Source organism: Gymnoscopelus microlampas, assembly GCF_963454915.1.
Source record: "Gymnoscopelus microlampas genome assembly, chromosome: 20".
Lineage (NCBI taxonomy): Eukaryota > Metazoa > Chordata > Actinopteri > Myctophiformes > Myctophidae > Gymnoscopelus > Gymnoscopelus microlampas.
This window is the reverse complement of record NC_139957.1, coordinates 18847987-18862294: the sequence shown is the minus strand read 5'-3', so window position 1 is coordinate 18862294 and position 14308 is coordinate 18847987. Positions and strand designations below refer to the sequence as shown.

At 41.3% G+C, this 14308-nt stretch overlaps 1 protein-coding gene across 8 annotated transcripts in view; it reads left to right on the top strand.

The window, feature by feature from the left end:
- The window catches only part of stxbp5b (syntaxin binding protein 5b (tomosyn)), a 38944-nt gene that overhangs the window by 17594 nt on the left and 7042 nt on the right, over nucleotides 1-14308 (top strand). The window contains exons 10-25 of one of the 8 annotated variants that reach the window (XM_084045421.1): nucleotides 855-1009; nucleotides 1112-1184; nucleotides 1381-1528; nucleotides 2738-2805; nucleotides 2926-2966; nucleotides 3856-4076; nucleotides 4694-4887; nucleotides 5553-5678; nucleotides 6042-6193; nucleotides 8731-8793; nucleotides 8878-8937; nucleotides 9042-9089; nucleotides 10461-10511; nucleotides 10783-10830; nucleotides 12817-13056; nucleotides 13786-14152. In XM_084045421.1, the coding sequence (XP_083901547.1) occupies nucleotides 855-1009; nucleotides 1112-1184; nucleotides 1381-1528; nucleotides 2738-2805; nucleotides 2926-2966; nucleotides 3856-4076; nucleotides 4694-4887; nucleotides 5553-5678; nucleotides 6042-6193; nucleotides 8731-8793; nucleotides 8878-8937; nucleotides 9042-9089; nucleotides 10461-10511; nucleotides 10783-10830; nucleotides 12817-13056; nucleotides 13786-14152 (2055 nt within the window). Of the gene's footprint in view, nucleotides 1-854; nucleotides 1010-1111; nucleotides 1185-1380; nucleotides 1529-2737; nucleotides 2806-2925; nucleotides 2967-3855; nucleotides 4077-4693; nucleotides 4888-5552; nucleotides 5679-6041; nucleotides 6194-8730; nucleotides 8794-8877; nucleotides 8938-9041; nucleotides 9090-10439; nucleotides 10512-10782; nucleotides 10831-12816; nucleotides 13057-13785; nucleotides 14153-14308 lie in introns of all 8 variants that reach the window. The other 7 variants (XM_084045420.1, XM_084045424.1, XM_084045423.1 and 4 more) reach the window with 7 other exon arrangements.

Here is a 14308-nt window from a genome sequence, read left to right as displayed (position 1 = left end):
CCCATCCTGTGTGAAAACTGACTGTACACAGTAAAATCCTCAGTGTTATTTTAACTCTTGAGATTGTACAAATGTAACCATTTGGTTATATTTGTACACTCTCCATGTCCTATACCGAAAGTAGCTTTTCTGGTTGTTCTGTCAAGATAGCATGCATTTGTTGTACAGTAGCTTTACAGTACATAACAATATTTTATTTATTCATTTTTTACATTATTTCTGGGCTCGTTCTATCACTAAAATAAATTGATGTTGATGATGACTTAGTTATTAACAATTATACCAATAATAGTGATTTCAAAAACCGTTAACAATTGAGAAGTAAATACTCTACATTCACAAAACTAGCAACATTGGTTGGTGTGCATGTGTGCAACTAGAACAGGTAGCTACAGATGCATTTACTTACTGTATGCTGAGAGGAATTGGTATGGAATTTTCAGATATGGATGAATCCATAGCTAACATTTAACTATTACATGTCTTATTGCATTATCTAGGAGGAACTTTGTTGAGATACTGTGTTACAGGGAAGGGTTTAGTGCCGGTTTGTCTTTGGAGTTAAGTTGGCATGAATATCCATCACAGATGTATTTTTGAAGTAGGCCCTGACACCCCCCAGAAGCTGCAAAAGTAAAACTTTCAGTAGTTGTCCCTCTGCTGTATAGCCACTTAGTCCTGATTAAATCTACACTTCCTTGACAACATCACAACAAACAGTACTAAAAATGTTAACTACGGTATTAAAGTGTACAGGTATGTGTGTGTCTGTCTGTGGGCCTTTTGTGTATCTATTGTACATGTTTGATCTCTCTGCATGTGTGTGTCTGTCTATTTGTGTTTCTTGTGTACAGAGACGCATTCATGGTCCTGTCTGGCGGTCTGTCTTACGACACAGTCGGCAGGAGATCCTGTCTGACAGTGATGCATGGAAAGAGTACTACAGTACTGGAGATGGACTTCCCAATTGTCGACTTCCTAACGCTGTGTGAAACCCCATATCCCAATGGTACGTTCCCATGCATGGCTCCAGATTTCTTTTTGGTGTGTATTAGGGGACTTATGTACAAAGATCCATTTTAATATATTGTTTTTTCTGCTGTTTTACCAGATTTCCAGGAGCCTTATGCTGTCGTAGTCCTGCTTGACAAGGATTTAGTTGTAATCGATCTCGGACAGATTGGGTGAATATGTGGTCATACAATTATTTTGTAATTATAAAGTATTGTTGTTGTTGTCTATCTGAGTAAACTTTAGCCATATAGATTAGTCTAGTCTTGCTATAGTTGAAATTCCCATTCATACTGAAAAACAATGGTTATACGAAAACATATTCATAACATTGCCAGCTTGATTGTAATGCCATTGTTGTATTGACAGGTACCCAATGTTTGAGAATCCATATCCTATAACCATCCATGAATCACCAGTAACCTGCTGTGAATACTTTGCTGACTGCCCCGCGGAACTGATTCCTGCACTTTACTCTGTTGGCTGCCGGCAAAAGAGACAAGGTTACAGTAAGAAGGTAGGCCCATAGTAAGGATGGAACACAAATACTCTATATAAATGCTGTCGTTACTTCAGGGCTTTTTAGGTTTTTCAACAAGCATATCTCTGCTGTCTGGCAGAAACCAGCTAACTCCAAAAATGTTGGAAATTACAAAAACAAAACAAAAAGTGGAGTTAGGAGGTTTTGTTCATCATTGATAAGAACAGCTAAATGGACCTCAAAGCTCACAATGAGGTTGGAGGTCAAAAGGGGGTGTAGCCTGGAGTCAGCAAAACCAGCTAACTCCACCCCCGTTTGGTGGCTGTTTTAGCAGAAAGTTTGAGGATCCAATGGAGTTTTTTGTCAGAAGCGCTTTTTAATGCTTTTCATTGGTTCAATATTTTTTTAATCAACACACAGACGTAAAGGGTGTTCAATAGCACTGATTAATGGGGAAAAAAATGCAAAAGCGGAAAAATGGAGTTAGCTGGTTTCTGCCGGACAGCAACGATATACAAAAATAAAGCAACCTCTCATCTGTGAAAAGACCTGCAAGATCTCCATCCCTAATATTCCTTTTTCAACTCCTTAGCAATTTTGTATTTACATTTGAAGCACTGCTTTTGAATGGAAGTGCTGCCTAATGCTGAATTCACACCAGCAGAGGTGAGCGAATTTCCGCAGTGCGGGATTCCGCTAAATGGGCGTGCCAGAGGTATGAGTGACACCCTCGTAAATAAGTGAGTTGTGGTCCAGCGAGAGCTCCACTGCTCCAGGCGGCTCAAGCCAGAACAGGTGTGCCCGTCAGGACAGCTCACAGGCAGGGAGAAGTACAGACACTTGTTGCTAATCTGTGGTAGCTTGTTTATGAACAGTCTATACTCTTTTAGGTAAGAAATAGGCCATACAGTTGCTCAATCTTAAACAACTGATGTTTAAAACTTTTATCATTATTCTGTACTTTCCATACAGTAGTCTGTTTAGAGTGTACACTATGCCTAGTCCACGCCTGTTTAAGACCACAGTGTGCGCTTCTGTCTTGCCGCACAGTGGCAGTGAAAAAGTTGAAGTTTTCTTAACTTTGCCGCAGCGGTGAAAGCTGTGGCAGCTCCTTGCCATAGGATTCAATGCATGCATTGAACCTCGCCGCTTTCTCAGAAAGCGGAAGTGGCATACCACTGCTGGTGTGAATTCAGTGCAACTCTGTAGCATAAAACCTAATGTGTTGTGTTCTGCTGTCCATAGGAATGGCCTATGAGTGGCGGAAACTGGGGTCAAGGCACACTGAGCTACCCAGAGATCATCATCACAGGGTGAGTTTAGACCTAAAGCTTGGGAAATCTCTTATTGTATAGTATACAGTACATGGAAGCTATCTTGTGTGCTAACCAGGAGTTTTCCTTTTTTCCCCTCAACTATAAACATGACCATAGACATGCTGATGGGTCAATCAAATTTTGGGATGCTTCTGCATGTGAGTATCTTGATAAGATTTAAGAGACCATACCAGCGTTTACTACATTGACCATTGTCAACATCGGCCACATAGTTTACATAAACCAATTTTCTTCCCCCAAATTGCATAATTGTTTAGATCATGTTTGTTTGTTTTGTCCATGTTAATAAACGTTACAGATGGTGGAAGCCCTCTTCAAGCTTAAATGTGCACTTTTAAGGAAATATATTTCTAGGCGTATTTATATCCAATGGCTGTGTTAGAGTCACACTGATTTTTGAAAGGGTGAAACAAGAATGGCAGTAATTGAATTTAAAATTTATGCTGAGGTATACAGTTCACAAATTTGTTGAAGACAGGCAATACATTCTAATGGCTAGAAGTCAAAATTTGACTTGCATGGTCCTTTTAAGCCCTTCACACACCAGGGGCGATTTATTGGTGCGAATTATTTGCGCATCATATTTATTTCTCAAACCTATATCTAGTCAATGTTACCTTGCATATTGATTGAGCGAATTTACGTTTCGTCAGCGATATGTACACAATGATCAAAATAACCAATAGTATGAAGGGATTTGATATTGTCTTTTGCGATATCCTATTATGGAATGACGACTAGATAGACGGCTACAGGCTGGTTACTGTTTTCCCCTGTGTGTCCCGGCAACCATAAGGCAATACGATGCGAGTAATATCACCCCTACTAATTTAAGATGGAGATCAATAATCTGTCAACGATATAATTAGATAAAGCGTTTCACTCAGTAGTTTGTGCAATTTAGTTTCATTTATTTGCATGACGCTTGGTGTGTAAAATGATGTCTGTACCAAACCTCAAAACAGTGGCCAGTCCCATTTTAATAATCTCTGTGATAATCACTCTCTTACTTCTGTATTCATGCAGTAATGCTTCAAGTACTTTACAAGCTGAAGACTGCCAAGGTGTTTGAAAAGGCTCGCGGCAAGGAGGAGAAGCCGAGCACAGACATAGTAGAAGAGGACCCGTTTGCCATCCAGACTCTCTCCTGGTGCCCTGAGAGCAGGATGCTCTGTGTTGCCGGAGTCTCTGCCCACGTCATTGTCTATAGGTTCAGCAAGCAGGAAGTGACCACTGAAGCTGTGCAGGTACCCATACCACAGATATAGAAACCTAGATACCTCATTGGCCTCTGCAGTTCATTGGAGCGACGTGCTTGGTATGGTGGCCGCCATATTTCCAGGGGTGGGACGGGCACTGGCCAATCACAGTGCGTCTTTTCCGGGACTTGTCAGAATCTAGTTGTCCCACCCCCACGTGCCTCTCATTGGCCTACTGAACGCCCCATTCTGTGACGCATGCGGAAATTTCCAGCTGCCCCCCCAAGGAAACTTGGGAAGCGGAAGCGCGCCCGCCATACATACGCTTCAGAGCCAGAGGAGGCGTCTACCTTTATATGTCTATGACCCATACAGTCACTGAACCAATCAGGATGAAGTTTCCTAAGGGATGTGAAAAAAACTTCCATTACCACCTTAGAGTTGACTAGGCTCTGCTGCTGCTTTTCTTAATTGAGACAGGAAAATTGAGAGGAGAGAATGGTAGACAGAGGTAGACTGACAACTACACTATTCAGGAGTATCTGTTTTTGTTTCTTCCTGCAAGGCTTAGGTTCAAGTTCTCTTCATGCCCACACATCTTTGGTACAATGTGGTGCAGTAAAGATAGATTTGTCTGAATCCTCTGTCTGAAACTTCTTTCATAGCTACTAGAGGTGCGTATGCAGAGTGAACTGAGTGATGTGGAGGAGTCTCCAGACCCAACAGGAGGAGAGCAGACCCCCACCCTGCCTGCCCCAGGAGGAGCCTCCTCCAGTCCTCTGGAGACTGAGCCTCCCACCCAGCCTTCCACAGGCAGCACCAACTCTGATGGACCCCGTGACAACATGCCATGCCTTCAGTATGGATGTTTTTATACTGTCATGCTTGTTACGTGATGTTGAATGGTTCAGACTTGTGTGATGAATATCTGCATTGTTTTTTACTCCCTGGATGTAATAATTCTGGACAGCATGATTAAGGAACTGAGAATTCCATCCACAAGTAGTAGTTGTCACGTCTTGAAAACAGTTGATACTTTTAAAACTCACAAATGTTTAGAAATTAAGTCATTAAGTAAGAAAGTAGAAAGTAAGTTATTTGTGGATAGAGCATGGCTTTGACACTGCCAGGGTTAGGAGTTTGACTTCAATTAGAGCATCCATTCTTCAAACACATTACATGGTCATGTAATGCCTGGGACAGATTACACAAATTTTAGTCAGAACAAATTTAAGGACTGCAGTTTCTGAAAATCACTGCTCTTTCTGTCCTAAAGGGTGTTTAACTACCAGTAGCTAACTAGGAATGTCAGGGGGTAAATAATTTAAGGATTCCATTCACCACTATTCCAACATCTGTTGAGAAGTGAGAGCAGTGATAGGCTTTGTTTTTTGAGGCAATCAGTGTGTAGCGCACCGTTATAAGATGAGGAGCACAACATGGAGAACAAGCTACAAACTACTTTCAACAGCTTGCGACATAATCTTTGCATATTGTTGCGGACAATTTGTTTTTTTCCTGCAGGGTGAGGAGCTCCCCGCTGAAGCAGTCTCCGGGCTACCAGGTGGACTTAGTGATCCAGCTGGTCTGGGTGAGTGGGGAGCCACCACAGCAGATCACCAGCCTAGCTATCAACTCCTCCTACGGCCTGTAAGTGTCACACTCACTCACTCACTCACTCACTCACTCACTCACTCACTCCTTTCTCTCCCTCTCTGTCCTCACTTCTCTCTGTCTGTTCTTTGTAGCCAGAGGCCATAGTCATACTGTCGGGGAAAAAAATCCTGCTTGATTTGATTATATCAGTGCAGTAGAGTGTAGCTGAGCTTCTTATCCAGACAAACTAACTGTAGCCTTAGTAGTCTCAAAGTAGCATTTGAGAGTACACCGAACAATTCTCAATGTTATTTTATGCCTTTATAACTAGTTAAATGAATACATAATTTTACTGTGTATGAGACAACACAAGGCTAGAATGAGACAAACAAATACCACCTCTCTCTTGTGTTACAGTGTGGTGTTTGGCAACAGTTACGGTCTGGCTGTGGTGGACTACCTCCAAAAAACATTGCTGCTGAACATGGGCACAACAGAGTTGTACAGTCCCTCTGATCCCTACCAGAGGCAGCCTTGTTCTCCGCGCAAATCACGACAGCCCTCCGGAGGTGAGCATTTCAATCTCACTTTTTCACTGCTGCCGTCTGTCTTTCTCGATTCTATAAGGCCTCTCCTTTCCGACCATGACGTCTCCCATCCTGGACTGGCTGCCACTGTCTATTGCTTTATTTAGTTTTTATTAATTGAGCATTTCTTCACGTCGGGTAAGAGATTAATATTGTCATCTGAATGGTGTCAGCTGTCTAGGTCCGTCGCGGGCGATCTGTGAAGCCAGGTGTGACACTTGGCAGCCAGCTTGGCTTTTGCAACTTGGGCCCCACCCCAACAGCAGTAGCTCCTCCCCCTCAAGAGGGGGCGTCACTGACAGATTCTCCATCTGTTCATTTGGACAGTGAAAAGACACCAGAGCATGCTAGTTAAGGGCACATCTACACGTTCAGAACGTGTCACGCTGTGATGGTTTGTGAGCTTGTAGATCGGCCATGTTTAAGTATAAATCCCGCTTTAGTGAGCTGTGTACTTGTTGGCACTATTTGGCACTACAGTGCATGTTTTTAATCTCCCTTTTTGGTCACTTTCTCAAGTCATAACAACGTGCAATTGAGCTTTGCTTATTTGCTTGTGTCAAGCCATGTTGTTTTATGTCATGTCATATTGTGTGTTGTGTTTTTCACTCTGCGCCTCATCATGCAATCATTCTCGCTTTGTCTTCGTGTTCATTCATCTTAGACTCACAGTGGCCTGGAGCTGTATTCAACACTTTTTGTTGTGCAAAGAATAGCAGTTATTAAGCTACACAAAGGATAACGGCAATGTCTGACATTTCAAAAATATTCTTTGAATCAGTTGTTTGGATTGGTAGTCCAGCTGCTGGCCACTGAGATCCTCTGCTTCTTTCTGAAATCCTGAGTGTTACTCTTAAAATAACAATCTGGATTTTTGTATATGCACTTACGTTTTCCCTGTTCTCTTGTTGACCTTATTTGACTGTTGGTCTCTCTCTATGATTTCGTAAAGACATTCCAACTGTGACGTCTTGCATGTCCAGCCTTTCTAACTTGTATACTGAGTCTGTGAAAAAACTACGCTCTTCTCGCTTAAGTGAGTCTTTCTTTTCCTTCATCTCAATACCATAATCTGTTCTTTTAAGTCCTCCATTTTTGTCTATTCTCTTTTCTCTCGCATCAGATCATATTTATATACTATGTGTCTGTGATGAATACAGAAAAAATACATCATGTGAACAACTAGCTAAGTACCGGCAATGACATTTCTATCAGCAACCTGCTTACAAATAAGCTAATATTAACTCTGCCTGCTGCATACAGTGTTTCTGTGTAGTTTCTTGACTATACAAACAGCTGAGATACCTTGGGTCAACAGATATTTACTTTTTAACTCGAGTGGAAACGTATTTGCTATGTGGTTGATTGTGCTTTCGTTGGCATAAAGAATGACTCAAATTGTACTCGCCACACAAGCTGTAGAGACTGCCATAGTTGTAGAAAGTGTTTGTAAGAACATCCCTTTGTATAAACTGCGTGACAGTCACAATGTGTCCGAAATCACTCCTTACTCACTATATAGTGCACTGTACTATATATCGATTATGGCATTTTGTAGTGGTGTCCAAATGTATAGTGATAATTATCAGGCCTATACCGTACGTATATAGTGGACTCATCTTATCCCACAATGCATCGTGAAAAGTGGGTTACAACCAATGGTCACGTTCGCAAACCCTATATAAACCATTATGCAAAGCGCTGAAAGAAAGTCTATTTGGCACATTTTAATTGTGCGACAACAATGATGTAAAAGCGATATTTCACTTTTCAAAACAAATTTGGGTCATTTTAATCGTCTACTACTACTTAATCGTCTAGGCTTTTGGGAGCACCCCGGACAGTTTTTAAGTTGCTTGATTCAGTATTTAGATATTTGATATTCATTTTATCAGACACGCCCCCTTCCTATACAAACCCATTGTAACTTCAAACTCTATTTTAACCATGATAGATTCATCTAAAACACCCGTCCTTGGTTCTGGTGACTGACATTGTCCTTCTAATACGTGAGGAGAGTGGAGACCGTGTTTTTTTCAATTACTTTTTAAATGATTTTTTTTATATATTTTGGGGAAAATGAAAACAATTAAATACAATATATATTTTTAATTAGATTAATGAAAAAAGTAATCGAAAGAACACGGCCCCCTCACGTATTAGGAGGGCAGGATGAGTCACCAGAATGATCAATCTAACATGTTAAAAATGGAGTTTGAAGTTACAATGAGTTTGTATAGGAAGGGGGCGTGTCTGATAAAATGAATAGCAAATATGTACTGAATCAAACTACTTAAAAACTGTCTGGGGGCCCACAAAAGCCTGAGTAGACGATAAAATGACCAAACTTTTTTTTTTTAAATACCCTTTAAGGTCGGCCCAAGTTTTTTTTTTATTGGGGCCTATGAGTTCACTATATACTTCACTACATAGAACTCCTATAAAGGGAGTAGTGAATGAGTGAATATTTTTGGACACAGCTTGTGTTTGTTTATAAAAGTTGTGCCTCCTCCCCACAGCAATCTGCGACTCTAATGACGGCTCCAACACCTCAGAGGATCGATGCAAATCACCAACTTCAGGTAAACCTCCAGTTTTACCTACTTTATACAAGGCAACTGTTGTATGGTTCATTCCGCTTACACTGTTACTTACTTGCCACGTAGGATCTACCTCACCCTGCAATTCAGATGATGAACGCAAACAGCAAAAGTTCATTGAAAAGGGTACTGTATTCGCCAAAGAATATCTGCATCCTACAAATCTCTGTGAGCTGAAAAATGTCAGATGACTGACATGTGCTATTGTCATTTTTACACTCGTTTTGCAGTGAAGTTCAAAAGCAGGCGTTTCTCCAAGACTGTTGCCAATGACTTTGGTACTGTATGATCAGAAAGTACTCTCTCGCTCTGATTTCTCGGTTTCTCTCTATCTTAAATGACTGTCGTCTAACCATGCAGTGCCTTAATAGAGCATCACGCTGTGCAACTTGTGCCACTGAAACAAAGAAGTGCATTCCAGCAATGTGATCTTTGTTTACTAATCAAAAGGTGTTGGGGTCAAGTACTGTATTTGATTGATCAAATTGATCAGGAGTGATTATTCCCAAATGCATGAATGATAGAAGTACTGCATTTCTTTTTGTACAACAGGTTGCAGATTTTCTATGAAGCTTGAACCGCAATTACTAAAGTATCTATTTGTCAATATATGTATGTATATAAAAAAGAAAAGGCCACTGATAAAATACTTATATATGTCCACTGTCCATAAAACTCAGGTTGATAGCTGTTTATTTTCAGAAGAAACGGAAGCAGAGTTTTCCTGTTTTCTTTACTTTGCAAGTAAAAAACAATGTCAACCTATGCTATATCCTGATCCAACTCCAAGTATACAAAGTCTAGTCACAATCACATACACAAAACAGCTCCTCCAATTACAGTACCATGGGCCCTTGATACACCACTGCTGGTTCTATGGCTTGAGCATGCCATGGCAAAAAGGCCACTATTGCATTAAAGATTTTTTAAACTTTGTTAATCATTCAGAACTGAAGCATAGAAAATCTGCATTGTTTATTTCCTCACAAAACTAATGTCTAACCTTGACTGAAGTGAACTTTCTCTCTCAATCGTAGAGGCTGTCCTTGATGCCATGTTTTTCGATTGCAGGGCTTCCTCTGTTGACCCTACTTTGCTTCAGTTGTTTTTCTTCTTCTTACTGCCCTACCTAGAAGTAAACTACAATATTTTTTTTCGTCTTGACTTTTTCCTGCTTTTGTTTGACAGTACAGGCTCCATGGCTGTGTGATACTGCTCAGTGTCTCGCTCATTTTTATGGGATATACTTGGCATTTTTTGGGGCAACGCACCCAGACAAGGGCTGGCTAAAGAAGCAACGTTAGATTAGCATTTACATTACAGTATTTACATATAGCTGGCACTTTTATCCAGAACTGCTGTCAACAACTGCAACGATTTTATATGCTTAAGTTCCTAGAACTACAGCATTAAAAATTCCAGTCTTATTCTTGGACATTGCCAAAAAAGATGTCATGTGTATCACTATCCAATGTTTGTTGAGCATGATGCAGTAGCTCAATGTGTGCCTGCTGATTTCAGTATCTCATTTGAATCTGGATTGTTGAGTAAAAAGACAAAAAATGTCATTTGAAGAAGCTGTGATTTGTCAGTCAATAATTAACATTGCCATTTGCATTTGTGAATAGGAATGTATGTTTCTGTTACAGCCAGGATGTCACGGAAAGTTTGCTCGCCTACTGAGCTAAAGCCAGACTTGGGTAAGCCATCCTGACTTTCAGTTTTGAAGCACCGTCATATTTCCTTACAGGTGTGACCTCCGTGCGTAATCACCTTTCAATCAAATGATCTCTCTAGTCCTAGATCCACTGCAGTGTGTGTGTGTGTGTGTGTGTGTATGTGTGCGTATGTGTGCGTATGCTGCCTTTTTTCTTCCAAGATTGTGTCGACGTGAATGTGAAATTCCTGTTTTGTTGTGATCTTGTAAGCTGAGACACGGCGTTCAATTTCTCTGTTTGCACTTTGACCTAGAGGAGAGGGTGCGGCGCCGGCGCTCTTTGCCGTATAAAAAGCGTTCATGTGAGTGGACCAGCTGTGGTCTGAAGTGTTATTATAACATTTACTAACCCCACCTGCACCATTGCTGGGGTCTTCCTCTCCTGGCTTGGCATACAAGCCTGTGTGGTCACTAATACTCTCACCATGACTTATTTCCTTGTCCTTTTTTTGAGGAAGTTTCAGCTGTATGACTGCACTCGGTGTTGAAAATCTGGCTTTTCTTGTTTGTACTTTCTTGCCTCTGAAACACAGCAGTGATTTGTTCGCCCTTTGTGTTTGAAGTCCTTAATGGAAGACACGGTGCTTCTGTTGGGTTGACCTCATTAGCCTTGTCAAAGAGGGTAAAAGCCTGTATTTAGAATGTTGTCAGCCTGGCAACAAAACATTAATTTGTTCTTTCTCTGGAGTTGTAGTGGTGTTGCCACAATATATATTTTCTAATTGTAATTTTTTTTTACATTGAGAATGCTGCTCCCTAGCCACAAGAATTAGGAAAATTGGAAATTAAGAATGAATTTAGTCCATTCAATGCAGGAACGTATCTGTGTCATTTTAGATTTTAGCTATAACCATATATACAGTACTTTGGCTATTCAAAAATAGCAGATATACAAGCTCATATCGCGGCACCGAGTGCAGCGCTATGAGCTTGTAGATCTGCAATATTTTTTATGTGCGCAAATCTTTGAATATATATATATTTTTAAGCGAACATTTCGTAATTCAAATCTTTGCTTCTGGGGGGGTCCCTGCAACTACATATTTTGAGGGGGGGGGGGGGTGGTGGGTCCGCGGCTAAATTTTGGGGGTCCTTGACATGAAAAAGTTTGAAAACCACTGATATAGGTTTTTCAGAAACCTGTTAGGATTTAGAAGACATTTGTAGATGCGTTCCTGGATAAATGGGTTAAAGGAAGTGTGATATGAGCAGAATAAGATCAATGTCAAAAAGCCTGGAGGATATTCAGTCTTTTGGGACATTACATGCCAGGTTTCCCTATGTTAGTTACTGCATATATGGGTCATGTGGTTAAAAAAAAGACTTGGGCATGTTTCTTTGTACCATTGGAGCCAAGCTGTAATAACTAACGTTTTTACCTATATGTCTTTAGAGCATGGAGAATGGCATGTGCTACAGCAGTGGTTCTCAACTTTTTACACTTGACTGCTGACTAAAGCCCGATTTATGCTTCATCATTACGCCAGCATCACTCGCCTAAACAAAACTTTTTATTTTTTTAATCAATTATTTTTGGCGAGTGATAGTCGTACTATAAAGCTCTGAGGAGTTGCAGGTCAGTAACTCTCGGAGTGTACAAAATAGTATTCAAAATGGAACAAATGGGGGTCAGTGGCCTAATGCATATCAAACTGGGATTACCGTACTTGAAATTAAAATGGTTGAGAATCACTGCTTTAACTAACCCATTGAGACCTGAAGCCGATTCTACATGTCTCCTAAATCTCAACAGTATTCTGAAAAATGTCTGTTTCTATATCAGTGGTGCTCAATCTTTTTCATGTCAAGGACCCCCAAAATTATATGTATTTGGCCGCCGACCCCCATCAAAATATTTTGTTCCAGGGACCCCCAGAAGCAAAGATTTGAGTTAAAAATGTTCGCTTTAAAAATATATGTATTCAAAGATTTGCACACATTTTCACGATTTAAAAAAAATAGCTGATCTACAAGCTCGTAGCGCGGCACTCGGTGCCGCGCTATGAGCTTGTATATCTGCTATTTTTGAATAGCCAAAGTGTAAAATAATGCTTTTTAGCTCAAATCTAAAAATGACACAGTTCCAGGTCTTAATGGGTTAAATTATGGTTAGATGAACTGCTTAGGTTCAAGCAGTTCACTGTTCATGGGTGATTACCAGCTAGTGCAAGAAGAAGAGGTTCTCTTCATACTTCCGCTCTCTTTCATCTATCCGTTCTCTAATTCTAATTCTCCTTCTCTTAATTTTTTTGGGCCACCCACCCACACACCTACCTCTCCCTGTCCAGATACCAAGGACAACTTGTTCAGTCGTTCACGCAGCTCCAGCATGACCAGCATAGACAGAGAGTCTCGCGAGGCCATCTGCTCCTTCCACTTCTGCGAGAGTTTCCCCAGGAAAACGGACGTGGCGGTCAGCCCCAGTGTGCTGATAGGCACCACCATAGGCTCCGTGCTGGTGGTGGCCCTCAGCATGCCAACCAGTGCTGACCAGAGACTGCTGCAGAACATTGGAATATCCTCCTGTGGTAAGAAGTTGTGGGCTTCACCTGTGGGCTTTTCACCTTCTCTGCAGGGGGTGTGGCGTGTGTGGTGTCTGAATGTGACTTCGGGAGATTTTGAATAGATTAAAAACATTTGACGGATTTGGGTCTACGGTACAATGAACCATCTGTGATGGCACATCACATGTCCTATAACTATGCCATTGCTTCACCGGATATACAGTACCGTATGGGACAGTAACATCTGTCCAGGTAGTAGTAAATATCACAGACTTTGCTAGTCTCTCCCTTACCTAATTCAGGCCATCCCGTCTTTCATCCGGGAAAATGTCATCCCCAAGATTGTGTATTTCTTTTTACCAGGTCATGCATTATGAAACAGCTCTGAACAGTAAAATAAATCCTTTTTTATTAAGTTAACCACTTGAATGAACACTAGCATCCCTATACTGGGGCAAACTTTCATCGGCGATCTACAAGCTCACAACTCGTCGCGACGCGTTGTGAGCTTGTAGCTTATCTATTTTAGACAAAGAGATTTCATATAGAGGGAAGGAAGAAGTTCGGGCCGGGGGCTTAGTATAGACCTCTGGGGGACACCAGTCAACAACATACACTGTTCAAATCAGAGTTACAAAGTGCTTTAATTACAGTTAAGCAAAACGGATAGAATCGTACAATTCTAGAAATAAAACGAACAAATAAATCTAACACAATACATGATGTTAAACTTGTCTTTTTGTGTATTGCCAGGCACTTTGGTCACACTGAAGGGGGGCATCCTGACCATGGCTCTGCTGGATGCAGCTGGCTCTCTGCTGCCCCCTACCTACGAGTCATGGTACGACCCCAACGCCTCTGAAGAGGACAAGGAGAAGGAGCGGAGCAGGAGACGCAGGCCGGCCTCCCCTCCTGCCTCCCCCCAGGAGGGCCAGGACAGCCAGTATGTTGTGGTGTGCTCGGAGAAGCAGGCCAAGGTTGTGGCCATGCCCTCGCAGACCCGCCTTTACAAACACAACATCACGGAGTCCTCCTTCGTGCTGAGAGCTGATGTGGTGCAGATGGCCGGAACAAACTGCATCGCCTGCTTCTGTGCTAACGGACACATCATGACTTTGAGGTAGCCTCCTCCATACACGCTTCATCTGTAGTCATTGTCATGTCTTGGGTCTCTTGAGGTTTGAATAATAATAATAATTTATTCTTTATTTTATAATTTTGTTTTGTTTTGCGATTTTTATTCTCTGTTTGTGACAGGACGGTACAGACAGAAAAA